The sequence below is a fragment of the Gossypium raimondii genome, chromosome 8 (assembly GCF_025698545.1).
Source record: "Gossypium raimondii isolate GPD5lz chromosome 8, ASM2569854v1, whole genome shotgun sequence".
NCBI classification, from domain to species: domain Eukaryota; kingdom Viridiplantae; phylum Streptophyta; class Magnoliopsida; order Malvales; family Malvaceae; genus Gossypium; species Gossypium raimondii.
This window is the reverse complement of record NC_068572.1, coordinates 5,555,042-5,571,821: the sequence shown is the minus strand read 5'-3', so window position 1 is coordinate 5,571,821 and position 16,780 is coordinate 5,555,042. Positions and strand designations below refer to the sequence as shown.

Below are 16,780 nucleotides of genomic sequence, written 5' to 3'. Positions count from 1 at the left end.
GTTTATAAAATCCTGAATCAATATATGATAAAATTATAGTTTGGTCTCTCAAAAATGTTAAATTTTTTATTTAATTATTTCAAAAATCACAAAGATATAAGTCAATACAGCCATAAAATTACATTCTAACTCTTATAACAATATATAACTTAATCTTGACCCATCTAATTATCTTTTCTTTTAATGTAATTTTATTTTAAATTTTAATATTCGAAATCGACCTTGAAAAAAATGAAAATTCTCCGATTTTTTCCAACCATATTATATGGATATTCATATACTAATGTGGGACATGCTTTTTTTTTTTTATCTTTTATATTCGACATGTATGTTTTTTTTAACATTAGTTTTATTATAGGTTCTTATCGTATTTATTCTTTTATTTATATAATATCTAGAATTACCCATAACCCTTCCTCAATCTTTAAATAGGAAGATGATGCGTTTCACCATACTTGAACTCACGACTTCATATACTGACAACAATAATGATACCAGTCGAATTAAGACTCAATCGACAATATGTACATTGAACATGATATAATTAAAAAACAAAAAAAAAAAACCTTATATACATTAATGTAGTTTCGTAAGGTGGAAGCTCGTTTGTCCATGGTTCCACTGTCTGAATGTTTATTTTGAGCTTTGGTTTTTTGCTTTAATGGCTGCTCTTCAACTCATCGAAGTATATTATTGAGTGATGAAAAGCGTACTGTTTCATTTTGTTATAATAAAATTTAGGCATAATACTACCAAAATCATTTTAGTAATTTATTTAATTTTTCATTTTTTATCTTTAAATTTATATTATTTGTCACATTACTCCTAAAATAAATGGAAAAATTATCGTCGTTCCACTTTGTTGATATGACATATACATGAATTGTTACGTGGATGTGCAATTAATTATTTTTAAAATTTTTAAAATTATATTAAAATTATTAAAAGTACAAAAATATAAAAATATATTTTAAAAATTTTAAAAATTAATTAATTGATAATGTGGCATATACGTGGATTGCCACATAAGCAAAGTTAACATACATTAGTTTTTCCATCCATTGTGGGGTGATTTGACAAACAATATAAGTTTAAAGGTTAAAAGAGATAAAAAAAAATTAATGAAAGGTTAAAATGACCTTTTTTGTAAAGTTAGAGGATCAAATAAGTCATTATGCCTAAAATTAACATCTTTTAATTAATTCCGTATTTAAGAGAGCAGTGGCTCTCAGTTGAATTGATTTGGTCAAAAAAACTCAAAAGCCGACTTAATCGATTTTCTGAAGATATTTACCTATAACTAAGTGTGATAATTGAAATGACTAAACTGATTTAAAGTGAGATTTTGAATTCAAATATTTATCTTTAATGTCACTTCGTATTTAAAATAAATTATATTATTCGAGGATAGTTTAGTCTTTTTATTTAAAATAAAAATAAAAATATACATACGATGATATTCATTCTAATTTCATGCATCACACTCAATTACTTAGCATGCAAGCAATCCTCAGTTACAGACGCACATATACAAAATGAGTGAGCATACCATTATACCACTAGTTTAGTACCTACACATCCAATCAAATATACAAGGTCACATTCATATTATAAACCTTCCTATCATGTGTACCAAAACCTCAAAATGAACCTAAAGACCAACTCAAGACATTAGGAACATGCTACTTGCTATACACATAACAAAAACTATATATACAAGCTTTTCTAAGTTGAAAGTTGAACTTTGAATGCCTTTGCACTCCTTTAGCCCTCGAGATTTAACGGTGTCTGTGCACAAAAATAAACAAAATCATATGTTGAGCAATAGAAATAAATGATGCTAACATGATTTAAAGCATTAATTAAATACAACAAAAAAAAAAAACCAAATACATATATGAAATCCAAATATTATCTAAATCATTGTTGCATCTCTTGTCTCATGAACTTAACATCATGCTTTAAGCTATTAAACATGTCATATAACAACATGTAATCCTTATTCCATTACATTTCAATTACATGCAAACATGACATTTCACAATGATGATTTCACTTTCTCATTACAGTCTCGAATCTAATGATTCATTTTATAACTGTATCGGCCCTCAGGGCTTGTGTAACTAGATCAAATGATCTTTCACATGCCATGTTTTTTTGCTTAAACATCGAGATACAATTACACATTTCAATATCCAATATCAATAGGCAAAATACATGTTTTCACAATCTCTATTAACCAGACATGGACTCAAGATGGATACATGGATCATACAGCCATCACACCAATATATTTGGCACCTAGTGCCTCATCGGTACATCCAAGCAAAATATGCGTTCTATGCCTCATTGATATAAACCGAACTAAACATATAAATGTGCCTCGCATCTCATCGGTACGTCCGAAGTATAATATCCGCTCCGCGCCTCATCGGTATAAACCGAAGTAAAAATCCTGTACACTAATGCTATGACATGCCAACTATACCTAACTCTACCCAAGACTATTATTAGGGTATCCAATGTTTCAAACATATATGCATGGTTCACATATCATAGTTTAAAACATAACCAATTCACATCATGCTCGAATCAATTTCATACGAGGCAAGTGAGATCATTACCTTAAGCAAGCTAATTGCACTACCTGCTAACTTAGTTCTAACATATTTTAACTCATCATTCATATATTCATTATCTTCAAGCTCAAAACTATGAAAATTTACTAATGATAACTTGGATTTATCTTTACAAATTAAAAATCTAAAGTATGGGTGTGATGAACTAAACTTAGATAATTAAGATTTCATAAAAATATTTGAGTGACCAAATGTTAATAAATTAAGAAAGGGTTTTTTCTTCTTCTTATTTTCTCTCAAGTTTGGACGGCTTAAATGGTTAAATAATCATTAGATCTTTTGGTTAATTGCTAATTAGGTCTTCAGGTATTTTCTAAATTAAAATTTAATAGCAACTGCATTTTTACAATTTAATCATTGACTATAATTAATGATTTTCTTGATTTAATTACTCGATTATTTGCTAATATATTTTCAATTTTAAACACTTAAATTATTCTATTCATAATTTCATTAATTCGATTTTACGGAATTGAGTTCCGAAATAGTATTTTTCAACATCGTCCAAAATCGCTTCGTTACAGATCGAGCACTCGACAACCATTGAACTTATGAAATTTACGATTTCATAATTTAAGTAATTAGATATAAAATATTTTTATACACTTTTTAATAATCTTTTTTAACTTTCATAAATTCAATTATAAAAATTATACAAAATTTTAATTATATAGAAAAAGAATTGAAAGATTTAATAAAAATCATAAAATTATACAAATTTAATTATTTTTTAGAATACTTAAAGGGTAAACTACAAAAATAGTCACTTTTGTTTGCCTTAGATTACATTTTAGTCACTTATGTTTGAGATGTTACGTTTTAGTCACTTACATTATCGTTTTGTTATGAGGTCACTCTACCGTTAAACTCCGTTACCTCCCTAACGACAGTCCTACGTGGCAGTCTAAATGAGTTTTAAATGCCAACTTGGATATCTAGCTGGGATGAAAATAGGTTTTTAATTAAATAAATTTAATTTGGACTACCATGTACGACATCCAAGTTGGCATTTAGAACCCATTTGGACTGCCACGTAGGACCACTGTTAGGGGGGTAACGGTAGAGTGACCACTTCGTAACAAAATGATAACATAAGTGACTAAAATGTAACATTTCAAACATAAATGACTAAAATGCAATATAAAGCAAACAAAAGTGACTATTTTTATAGTTTACCATACGTAAATTGTCCTATTATTTTTTTTGAAATAAATTTTAAGAATCAACTTATCATTTCATAATTATCTTCTTTTCTTTTTTTGGTACGAGACCCGTCTCTTTTGCCATAAAAGGGTAGAAGGGGAAAGGATATCACCCATATGAACATCCTTTTAACAGTAAAACAAAAAATATTAACAAATATGAATCCCGCCCAAAATGTTGTTACGAAGAAGATGATTCTGGTTAGGGCGCTTTGCCTGACTCAGTCACTCATCACTCACTGGATCCTGAACAAATTTCACGTTCACGTCATCAATGGGTTCAACCATGGCGAGATTCTGGAAGCTCACAGTAGATCCAAGGACGACGATCTCGGCGTCCGCCACATCCCCGCCTACGGCGAGTTCAATTGGACGTTTCGCACTGATTTCTTCTCACGGACCAAGTTCAGCTGCCACATGTGGTGGACCGGCGGCGAAAAGTACCTTGATGTCTTTTGGGTCGATAACAAGTTCCTCTCCAACGAGTGCGGCGGGAATAACTGCCGGCGGAGATCGCAAGATGATGGCGTCTATTTGTTATTGTTTAGCTATCATCATAATTAATTTTGTTTGAAATATAAATGGGATCCTTGGAATAAGACTAAAACTAACATATATTTAGACAAGAAGATGATGAGTTAAACTATTGATAATGCTATCTTTCAATGTTATTTTTCGAATAAAAGTTAAAAAATGTGGATGGTTTTTTTCAATAAACGTGACTCAAACTAAGGTAATATCTGGAACAGTGAACACTCTTAATTATCGGGCTATCACATGAGTTCAAATGAGATTGATTTTTAAATTTGAATCTAAATTTAAATTTCCATATGCATTTGTTATTATAATGACAGATATTCTCGTCTATTACTAAAAAAAATCACGAGATAAATAATTAATTTTACCTACGTCTACTCTAATAGTAAAAAGTTGGCCATATCCTTTCCATAAATCTTTGAAAGGATAAATGTTTATAGATTGTAAAACGGAATCCTTTAAATAAGTTTTAAGTTCAAGTTTTATGTATGAAAAAAGAAGATTGAGAAGATTTATACGGAAGTTTCTGCAACTGTATTAATCCGACTAATCCAACAAATGTTGCAACGATCTTGGGTGGTTCGAGTATTGTATATTTACAGGGAAGGCAACCATGTAGCTAATGCAATAACAAACATAGCAAGAACATGAGACTTAGGCTTCCATTTCTTTCATGGCCGATAATGCCAGCGCAACGTTGAATAGAACAATTTATATTTAAATTAGTATTCTTTCCTTGTTTCTATATATATATATAATTAGAATCTAACTCGAATTTAGATTTAATTAGCGTCTAATGTAATTTCATATATAATCGAAGTTCAATGTAATTACGAGATACCAATAAAATTAATTTTAATGGAAACTCAATTAATACAACAAAATTTCTCTTAGAAAAGCATGCATTTAATTCAATTGAATTCTCAAGGACTTTCAAATAAATGCATCCTTTAAAAATTTTCTTCATGATTATTACCCATCCTTTTGATAAATACACATGTTTTACTGTAGCTAAGCACTGTAGAAATGTTTAGCCCATCATTGACACCTACCATTTCTATTTGTTATTTTATTTAGTTGGGTGGAGTATTGTGAGGGTATTCAAATTTTGGTTAAAACTAAATTAACTGATTGAATCGATCTAATTCGGTTAATCGGTCGGTTTATTGATCTAGTTTAGTTAGAGGTCGGTTAAATGTTTTATTGGAATTTCTATTTACGGTTAATTCGGTTCATAATCGGGTAATTAACCGAACGTTATAAATAATATTATATATTATATGTATTAGGCTATTACTAATTCGAATAATTCAGTCAAATGAACATTGTATAAACCCAAATGTGCCCAGGCCCAATCTAACACCCATTTTACATTATAACACTCAGGCCCAAACCAACAAACAAGACCCAAACCCTAGACCCAGTAACTAGCAGCCCAACACAGCAAAACTAAAAAAATCAAAAGAAAAAACCTACCCGTAGCAAGCCCTCGCCTCCAGCAAGTGTCCAGTCGCCGCAAGACTCGGAGACAGCCCTCTCCACGCGCGCCGTTCGCTCCACAAGCACCTGCAAACACGGACTCGAAGGAGTCCAAAAGAAAAGAAACAGTGAAAAACAACACTTGTATTTGATTTTTCGGGCTATATAAAGCCGACTTTTATTCTGTAAAAGGGGGATGGATATTGTATCGAGAGGATACAGAGAAAAAGAGAAAAAATCAATAAAGAACAGAAAATACGAGTTTTTTTTAAGGTGATTCTTTTAGTTTTCTTTGCAGTAACCATCGTTTTTATTTGCATTTTTTTTATATTTTCTTTATTCTTCATTTTATTTCATTTAAGATAACAAAAAGGGAGGAAAGCTTCCCGAAAACGCCGTGCCACCGCCATCTCCGTCGTGGTCGGAGTTTTGGTGAGAGGGCCAATTGAACGGCGGCGCAAGGATGCTAGGGTCGAAACCCTAGCAGAGTAAAAGGGGGCACTGGTTTTATTATTTTTCTTTTTTTTATCCTCTTTTCTGTTGCAAATGATGTTTTAGAGAAAAAAATCTATTTTAAATAACAGATCAAAACGGCGCCGATTTAGCCAGGTGCGACCCGCGCGGTGACCCGACCCGATGGGGAGGATCCGCGCGTTTGGCTTCAAAGGGGAAATTGCGCATTTGACCCCTCCCTTTTGCAACGCGTCTCAATTAAACCTGTTTTTTCCCCTTAAAATTGGGCTGCATATTCGATGTCCGTTTCAATTTAGTCCCCCATCGCGCTGCGTTTTGGAAAGACGGGATAATTTCCCTCTTGGTCCTCCGTTGTTACGCGCGCGTTCAAGGGGGTCCCTCCTTTCTTAAATTTTATCCAAAATTCGCCCCATTTTCTCATTTTTAATTCAATTTGATCCATTTTTTTTTGTTTTTATCATAACTATGCTATATCATTTTTTATCTTATTTATTGTTATTATTAATATTATTATTAATATTATTATTCCATTCATATATACGCCTATTTTGAATCTACATATATGTTTTTAGTTTTCATGAACACATGCATTCATACATTTTTTAAACTTGTTTTTACAGTGTTTCAGTTTTTAACCTTCTCATACTTTATGTTCCATACATATACCTATACAATTTTTTAAAATAGATACATGTACATACACACATATTTTATACATTTTTATGCATATTAGAGGTGCTCATGGGTCGGGCGGGTGGGCGGACCCATAAAAATTCGGCCGGGCAGCAAATTGACCCAAAATATGGGCCTAAGATTTTGCCCAAGCCCGGCCGGGAAAAATCATAAGCCGGGCCGGGCGCCCGCCCATATTTATTTTAAAAATTTAAAAATTTAAAAAATATTTTCAAAATATTTTAAAATTAAAAAATTTTAAAAAGTATTTTAAAATATTTTAAAATTAAAAAATTTAAAAAGTATGTAAAAATATTTTAAAATTAAAAAATAAATATATTTATTAATCGGTAGGGTAGGGGCTGGGCTCGGGCCGAAAAAGTGGTGCCCGAGGCCCGGCCCGTTTTCTAAACGGGCCTCGTTTTTTTGTCCAAGCCCATATTTCAGGCCTATATTTTTACCCAAACCCTCCCATATTTCGGGCGGGCCGTCGGGCCGGGCCGGGCCGGCCGGCCCATGAGCACCTCTAATGCATATTATGTTTTCATAGTTTTGTAAATAAATATGTACATTTTTTTACATACACATGTCTTTAGAAATTATTATAAATTTTGCTTTTCACTTGTACGCTTATATGTGTATTAACGTATGTACATTTTATATTTTTACGATTTTCATATTCACCCCAACATGCATTTTATATATATATATATATATATATATATATATATATATATATATATATATATCCATCTTTGTATATGTATTATCATATGTGTGTTACATATATGCGAACACATATTTTCAAATTTACTTGTATATTACACTTGTATATATATTGACGAATGTTTATTTATATATGCTTGAGATTAGAATATTGATTTCATGTTATGCATTAACCCTTTTAGCATATCCTTTTTAAAAAATGTATATTTTGGTTTTGTCAAGGTATTAAAATCATGATATTTCATAAATTTTCGAGATATTTGGCGTTCATGATTCTTGAGGAAGATTGTGTCCTAACTTACTGGATTGCGATTATTTTTCGATGAATTTAGAAAGTCAAGTATTCGTTTTGCAATAAATTCGCAAATTTTAAATAAAAGCTTATTCTCGGGAATTCAAAAATGTTGGGTCCTAACTTACTGGTCATGACATTTTCTTCTCGAAATAAGAATTTTCAAAAGCAAAAGGCAATATTCGGGTATTTTGAAGATTTAAAAACATTGTGCCCTAACTCACTGGGTGTGGTGTTTTATTTCTTTGAAATAAGAATGTCTTATTATTTTGATTCATTCATGAAATAAAAAGTTTTCTTTAAAATCTTTTCAAATTTTCGACACCAAGACATTAAACAATCAATTTGATACCGATTTTGGGCGTTACGAGAGTGCTAATCCTTCTTCGTGCGTAACTGACTCCCGAACCTGTTTTCTCAAATTTCGCAGACCAAAATTATTTTTAAGGTGGGCCGATCACACCTTAATAAAGGATCGGTGGCGACTCCAGTTTTATCTTTAAAGTCGACAACTAAATTTTTGTTTTCAAAAAACGGTTTCGACAAACATTATCAATTTATTTATTTTATATGTTTTATACTTGTTTTAACAAAAAAGCAAAACATATAAATTTCGATTCAGTTAATTTTTTTTGAAAAAAATTTTGGTTTAGTTAACGGTTAAAGGATTAAAGAGTTTGGTTAATACTAGTTCAGTTTGGTTCAGTTAAACGATTGGTTAACCGTTTGAACCCCCTAAGATATTGGAAAAAGAAGAGAAGGGACTAAGCCTCCGAGGAGACAAAAAGGATGGGGAAAGAGAAATGTAAGAAAAATAATATCAAATAAGATTTAGTTCTTATTTATAATTTAATTTGAGATAATTTTTCATTTATTTTCATAATATCAAATTCTGGTTTTGGTCAGGGATGAAATCAAATTTTTTTTAAGCAGGTCGAAATTAAATTGTAATTTTTACGATAGTAAAAATACAATTTCACCATTTTAATATACTATATCTTTATAATTTTTAAAGGATTAAATCAAACTTTTATATTTTTTAGGGAGGCAAAGTACAATTTTACTTTTACTATTTTAAATTTTTAAAAATATTAAAGGATTTAAATTAAAGATTTTCTATTTTAGGGGGCGCGAGGCCCTTGCCAACCCCCTGGTTTCACCCCTGGTCTTTTTATTATACTCAATTTTAGGTTTATTCATTATAATTTAATTTGAAATAATTTTGCATTTACTTTTATAATATAATCATTGGAGTTTGTTGAAATTGTTATAAAATAAAGAGATGGAGAGAATAAAGAACAAAGAAAACATGAAAGCAATAGAGAATATACTTTATTGATCAAAATGGGTAATTACAATACTTCATCGAGTTTCTATTTATAGTCATGAAAATATAAAAGAATTAGAGATTTAATTGTGATAACTATTAGAATTTAAAATACATTAAAACTTTGTTTTGATCATGATGGACATCCACTTAATAAGATATTCATGATGAAATCAATTTTCTTTAAATATATTTATTCCAACAGAAACATATATATGTTATTATAATTAGTTAGAAGGTGATTAAGCCATGATTTAGTTAGAAGCAATTATTTTAAGAAAAAAATATATACGACATTATTTTATTTAACATAGTTAAAAGCGATAACTATTTGAAATAACTAATGTCAAAATTAGGATTAACACAAAATAATTATAAAATTTTAAAGTTTATTTTGAAATTAATTTTAAATCTTAATTAAATAAAATTATAAAAATAAAATAAAAGCCCCAGCGTACTTTTATAATCACAATAGTTAGTCTAAATACTTTATTCTACTTAAAATGACGATGTGGATTTTAAGAATTGTTAGTACCGTTAAAATTCTTTATTAAATTCAGTCATTACAATGTTTTTTTACATGAATACCAAGTTTATTTTATTTTTAAAATGTCACACCAACACAAAAGAATTCTAACAATGTTAACAAATAGACCTGAATTTTAAATTTAAAAATTAGAGAGACTAAATTTCGAAAATAAAAGTATAGAGATTAAATTCCAAATATATAAAAATGTAAAAATTTTGAATAAATTGTAACCTTTAAATTTTTATACTATAATCTAATCAATAAATAAATAATTAGCTCGATATAAAATTGTATTATTTTAAGTAAGTTTAGTATACAATCTATTAATAAATTATATTAAATTAAATTATTAATATAAAAGGAAAAAATTCACTATTCTAATTATCCTAATAATATAATTAGAAACCTTGAATTACTCCTATTTAATTAGTCTAAGTTGAAAGATATAATATTATAAAGGGATAATGTCACATTTGATACTTATACTTTCATAAAATGTCCAATGTGGTACTTGAACTATTAATTTGTGTATTATTTGGTACCTGTACTTTCATAAAATGTCTAATGTGATATCTGTACTTTGAAAATGTCCAATGTGATACTTGAACTATCAATTTGTGTCTTATTTGACACATGTACTTTCATAAATTGCCCAACGTGGTACTTATACTTGGAAAATGTTCAATGTGGTACTTGAACTATCAATCGATGTATCATTATGGTATATATGTAGTTAATGCCCTTAGTAAATGCTAAGCCAAACAATGAAAATTTGACACGTGGATTTTTTTCCAAATCATAAACTCCACGTGGATAATATAATATTATGTGAAAAGATAAATAAAACAAAAAATGGAATTAAATTGAATTGAATTAAATTAATAAATAAATAACTAAACCTACAAAACATAAGTTTAACTTTAAAAAATCAAATTTTAACTCAAAATTTATTCAATTTTTAAAACCCTAAATTTTCTGAAATTTATACAAGCCAAAATTTCCCCAAATTTATGTATTTTGCTTGACTTATTGAGCTTGAATGGGAGGTTGAATAACTTGATTTCGACTACCATTTCATTTTTTTGTTTTATTTATCTTTTCATATAATATTATATTATTCACGTGGAATCAATGATTTGGAAAAAAATCCACATGTTGAATTTCCATTGGTTGGTTTAGCTTTATTATAGGTATTAACTCCGAGTACAATAATAATACATGATTGATAGTTCAAGTCCCACATTGAGTATATTCAAAGGATAAGTACCACATTGACATTTTATGAAAGTACAAATACCAAATATAAAACTAAAATATAATAAAAATTCAAAAAAATTCTCCTCACTATTGTAATAATAAGAGCGAAGTTAGAAAATTGTTTTAGGAAGAGATAGAGATATATTATAGATTTAGAGGAGTTAAAATATAATTTTACCATTATACTAATTTATAATTTTATATACTTAAAAAAGAACTAAAAGGGATATTTATCATTTTAAGGGACCTATTTATGCCCACTAAAATTATTATTCTAATTAAAACTGATATAATTAAAGATTTAAAGAGATTAAATGAAAATTTTCAATTAAAACTGATATAATTAAAGATCTTAAAGGGATTAAATGGAAATTTTAAAATTTTGAAAATTAAATTAATTGAGATTTTAACAGTAAATACAATAAAATTAATATATTAATTGGAGTTATGGGTTATGCATTAAATTTGAAGTTAATTGCCTAAAATTTATTAAGAAATAAAATCTTGGAGGTTACGGATAATGTTTAATATAATAATTGTAATTATGATATTTTAAAAAATTATAAATAAAATAAAAATAAGAAACTTTTTAATATTATTATCAAGCTTATGAAATTTATGATTTCATAATTTAAGTAATTAGATATAAAATATAAATAATTTTCAAATAGCTTGTATTATTTAGTAGTATTCAAGCGGTTAACCGAACTGAATGGTATTAACCAAATTGATGAACTTTTAATCTTTTAACCGTTAATTGAACTGAAATGTTTTCAAAAACAAATTAACCGAATTGAAATATTTCGGTTAATTCAGTCAATTAACCAAAATTTATATGTTTTATTTTTTGTTAAAACATATAAAAAATTGATAATGTTCATTTGACTGAATTAACCAAATTAACTGAATTAAAATTACATAAAATTATTAATTATTAAGTTAGATTAATTCAGTTAATTACTCGGTTTCAAACTAAATTAACCGATAATCAAATTTCCAAAAAATATTAACCAACCTCCGACTGAGTTAGATCGGTTAACCAACCGATTAATCAAATTAAATCGATTTGATCGGTTAATTCAATTTTAACAGAAATTCAATTATCGTGTCCTCATCAAATCATTTCTATTTTTCAAATTATAGATTTTAATAACTTTTTATACACTTTTAGAAACCTTTAACCTTTATAATTTCAATTATAAAAAGATTAATATATGGAAAGATTTAATCAAAATCATAAAATTAGACAAATTTAATTATTTTTTAAAATACTTAATTTGTGCTATTAAATCTTTTGAAATAAATTTTAAGATATTCATAATTATCCAAATATCTATTTTTTTGGACAAGCCCCGCCTCTTTTGCTATAAAAGGATAGAAGGGGAAAGCAAATTAACCATATCAACAACCTTTATATATATATATCAAATATGAGTCCCGCCCAAAATGTTGTTACGAAGAAGATGATGCTGGTTATGGCGCTTTGCCTGACTCAGTCACTCGTTACTCACTCCATCCTAAACAAGTGTCACGTTCACGTCAGCAACGGGTTCAGCCACGGCGAGTTTCTGGAAGCTCACTGCAGATCCAAGGACGACGATCTCGGTGTCCGCCACCTCCTCCCCTACAACGAGTTCAATTGGACGTTCCGTACCAATTTCTTCTCAACGACCAAGTTCAGCTGCCACATGTGGTGGACCGGCGGCGAAAAGTACCTTGACGTCTTCTGGACGGACGACAAGTTCCTTGATAAAGAATGTGCCGGGAATAACTGCCGGTGGAGATCGCAAGATGACGGCGTATATTTGTTCAGCTATAAGCATAAAGAATATCGTTTGAAATATAACTGGGATCCTTGGAATAAGACTAAAAATCATTCATATTTAGACAAGAAGATGTTGAGTTAAAACCATTGATTATGTTATCTTTGAATGTTATTTTTGGAATAAAGTTGATTAGTTAATACAGGTTAAAAAATGGGATTTTTTTTTCTCAATACATTTGAAGCCAACTAAGTAATTTATTCTCTGCATTTTGTAGGCTCATTAAAGGATATATGTTAGCCACGAGTTCTAAAATTGCTTCTTACCCAAGGTGAATATCGAACCCTGAATCACTGGTTAAGATAGGAAAGATAAATAAGATCGATTTTTAAATCCAAATTTTAAGTACTTAACAATTCAATGTCCTCTCCATAAATTTCAAAAGAATTGGTATTTATGAACCGTAAAATGAATATGAAAGATACATTGATTATACTAAAAAAAAAGTTTGATAACCTTTAAATAAATTTCGGGTTCAAGTCTTATCAACAAAAAAATATGGGAAGCCAAACTCAATTCAAATTTAGATAGAACAAAATGCAATTTAAAGGAAGGAAATACTAAAAGATCTTAATAAAAATAATTTTAGTTTGATAAAGTTTTTTGTTATCTAATTATAAGAAGTTATAAAATTATCACTCAATTATTTTATTTTTCTTTTTTTTTGTCACTAATTGTTAAGTGGCTAATGGAAAATGATATTGCAGCTTTTAAAATTGGCATGTTATCAATTTTAACCCTTAACATTTTATATTATGTCAATTTAGTCTTGATTTTAAAAATCAAACCCTTAACATTTACGCCTTGTGTAATTTGGTCTTTTTGGAGTTTTATTTTCTTTTGACTTTGTCACCTAAGAAGCTAAATATATATATATATATATATATATATCAGCTAAATTTGATAAATATATATATCAAAAATAAAACACCAAAAAAGTCAAGATAATAGAATTTTATATTTTCTTATTCTTTTAAAATTAACCTCAATGTCACAAAAGAAAAGAAAAAATTACACAAAGCGTAAACACTAAGGGTTAAATCTTTTAGAATCAATATTAAATTGACACAATATATAAATTTTGAGGATTAAAGTTGTCATTATACCAATTTTAAAAATTGTCATTATCGTTAATAATTTAAGATAGTATCTAAAAAGAAATAATTAAATAATTAAATGATTATTTTATAATTTTCTATAGTTAAATGATAAAAGAAAACTTATAATTGGGTTACTACTGTTGAGTAAAAATTAGACCTATCCTTTTCTATATGTAATTGCAATAAAAGTTAATTAGTATTAATTACTCACCATATATACAAATTATAACCGTTGATTCTTCATGATAATTTTCTTGCTTATTTTTTAATCTTTATTAATTCCTCAAGGCTGGCTAAGTGTATTATCATATCTCCTCTTTTTTAATAAAAAAGTAAATTATAAAAATAGTCATTTTTATTTGCCTTACTTTACATTTTAGTCACTTACGTTATTGTTTTGTTACGAAGTGGTTACTCTACCGTTAAGCTTCGCTATCTTTATAACAACGGGCCTACGTGGCAGTCCAAAATGGGTTTTAAATGCCAATTTGGATGTCCTACGTGGTAGTCCAAATTAAATTTTTTTAATTAAAAACCTATTTTCATCGCAGTAACTAGGCATCTAAATTGGCATTTAAAACCCATTTGGACTGTCACGTAGAACTGCCGTTAAGGAGGTAACGAAGTTTAACGGTAGAGTGTCACTGCGTAACAGAACGATAACGTAAGTGACTAAAATGTAATCTGAGATAAACAAAAGTGACTATTTTTGTAGTTTACCCTTAATAAAATGCTTAAAACTATCTATCTCTTAAATAGGAGGATAATGCATTTCAAGACACTCGAATACATGTCCTCTTGCACCGACAAGAATATCAATATCAGTCAAACTAGGACTCAATCTGTATTTCTAACAATATTTTCACCTTTGTCAAATTTTAAGTATTATAAATTCTTATAGGTTTTTTTTTTCACTATACCATATTTATATTATTTTTCATGCGCTTTAATTACTTTCTCTTGTTAACTTTTACCATATCTTTTATTCATCCCATATTGTTAGATAATTTTTTTTGTTTACATATAATAATAATTAGCCTTAACTCTCATTTCATTTACTTAAAAAATAAAATATTAATTCCAAGGTGGAACGATGGTGTCACTACACCAAAACAGGCTTTTAGCGGTGCTTTTTTAGGACTTTAGAAGCGCCGCTAAAAGTATTTGCGACGCTTTGAGAAGCGCAGGAAAAAATGCCACTAAAGAACGCGTTGCTAACTTTAGCAGCGTTTTTAGAAAAACGTTTTTGCTATAATGAAAATTCTAATACATATTAGCGGCATTTTTGCTATAAACGCCACCAAAACTCACATATTTTATAATTTTTTATATTCAATTATTGTATATTGCATATCAATTTTAAATTAATAATCTTTACAATTTATTATTATCTCTTTTACAATTATATAAGAACTTATTTAGTATATAAATTAAAAAATACTAATTAATCTAAACCTTAAACCCTAACTCGACCCCGAATCTCTAAACCCTAAATCACTAACTCTTAATCTCAAACACCAAACCCCTAACCACTAACCCCTAAACCTTATTTAATATATAAATTAAAAAACACTAATTAATCTAAATCCTAAACCCTAACCCGACCCTGAATTCCTAATCCCTAAACCCTAACCCAACCCCGAATCCCTAACCCCTAAACATTATTTAATATATAAATTAAAACACACTAATTAATCTAAACCATAACCTGACACCAAATCCATAAACCCTAAATCCCACCGACCCAGCTAACACTTTTTGTTATCAAGAAAAAACAAGCAGCTTTTTTTTTCGGGAGCAAATCGTCCAACTAACCCCACTGACTCTACTAGCTAAATTGAATCCCAACTTCACTTAATTATTTTCTAAAATTCAATATTTAATAAATTTTATAATATTTTCCTATAACCCTTTTCTCAGCCTAAAAAACCTAGCTAGTATTAATTTCTAGTGGGTATTAGACCAAGTAACAACCTCATTTGTCCTTTTTCATTCATTTTCAGTTCTTACTCTTGAGTAGGTACTATTAGGTCATTGTTGTGTTCATGTTTGATTAACTAAATATAAAATTTTTTTGGTAATAAAATTATCAATATATAATATTAGTTATCACGATATTTGGTGTTTTATATTACTTTCTTTGATTTATTTAATCGAACTATCAAAATTTATCATTCTTATAAAAATTTATTCTATTTTTATTCTTTACAACACAACAATTTAAGTTTTATGATATTTTATTTTACTCATAATTTAATATATTTTTCTCGTAAAGTAGTTTAAATAAACTGTGATTGAAAAATAATAATAAATAGTTAGGAGTTAGGACGACTTCTCTTTAATAAAAACATTTTGTATTAAACAATATTATTTGTTATCATTTAAATGTAAATTTGACCAATATATAATAAATACAACGAAATATCAATTTTTTCAACTTACAATAAAAAATATAATTGAAACATTACTTGAGAATATATCAAAGAATGAGATAATTGAAATGGTTTTAGATTTTTTTATTATTAGCGGCACTTTTTCAAAAACGCTGCTAAAGGCCCGAGCATTAGTGGCGCTTTCTCAAAAACGCCGCTAAAGGCCCGAGCATTAGCGGCGCTTTCTCAAAAACGCCGCTAAAGGCCCTAGCATTAGCGGCGCTTTCTAAAAAGCGTCGCTAGAGGCCCCAGCATTAGCGGCGCTTTTTCAAAAACGCCGCTAAATGCCCC

The 16,780-nt window shown here is 28.7% G+C and overlaps 2 protein-coding genes across 2 annotated transcripts; both read left to right on the top strand.

Annotated features, from left to right (window-relative positions):
• Nucleotides 1–3,982: 3,982 nt before the first annotated feature.
• LOC128042883 (S-protein homolog 1-like) lies at nucleotides 3,983–4,463 on the top strand. The gene has a single exon (XM_052634205.1). The coding sequence runs from the start codon at nucleotides 4,001–4,003 to the stop codon at nucleotides 4,403–4,405; it is 405 nt and encodes a 134-aa protein (XP_052490165.1). The 5' UTR covers nucleotides 3,983–4,000; the 3' UTR covers nucleotides 4,406–4,463.
• Nucleotides 4,464–12,564: 8,101 nt separating this feature from the next.
• On the top strand, nucleotides 12,565–13,041 carry LOC105793531 (S-protein homolog 1). The gene has a single exon (XM_012622430.2). It carries the CDS (start codon nucleotides 12,565–12,567, stop codon nucleotides 13,039–13,041), a length of 477 nt encoding a protein of 158 aa, XP_012477884.1.
• The last annotated feature ends 3,739 nt before the right edge of the window (nucleotides 13,042–16,780 follow it).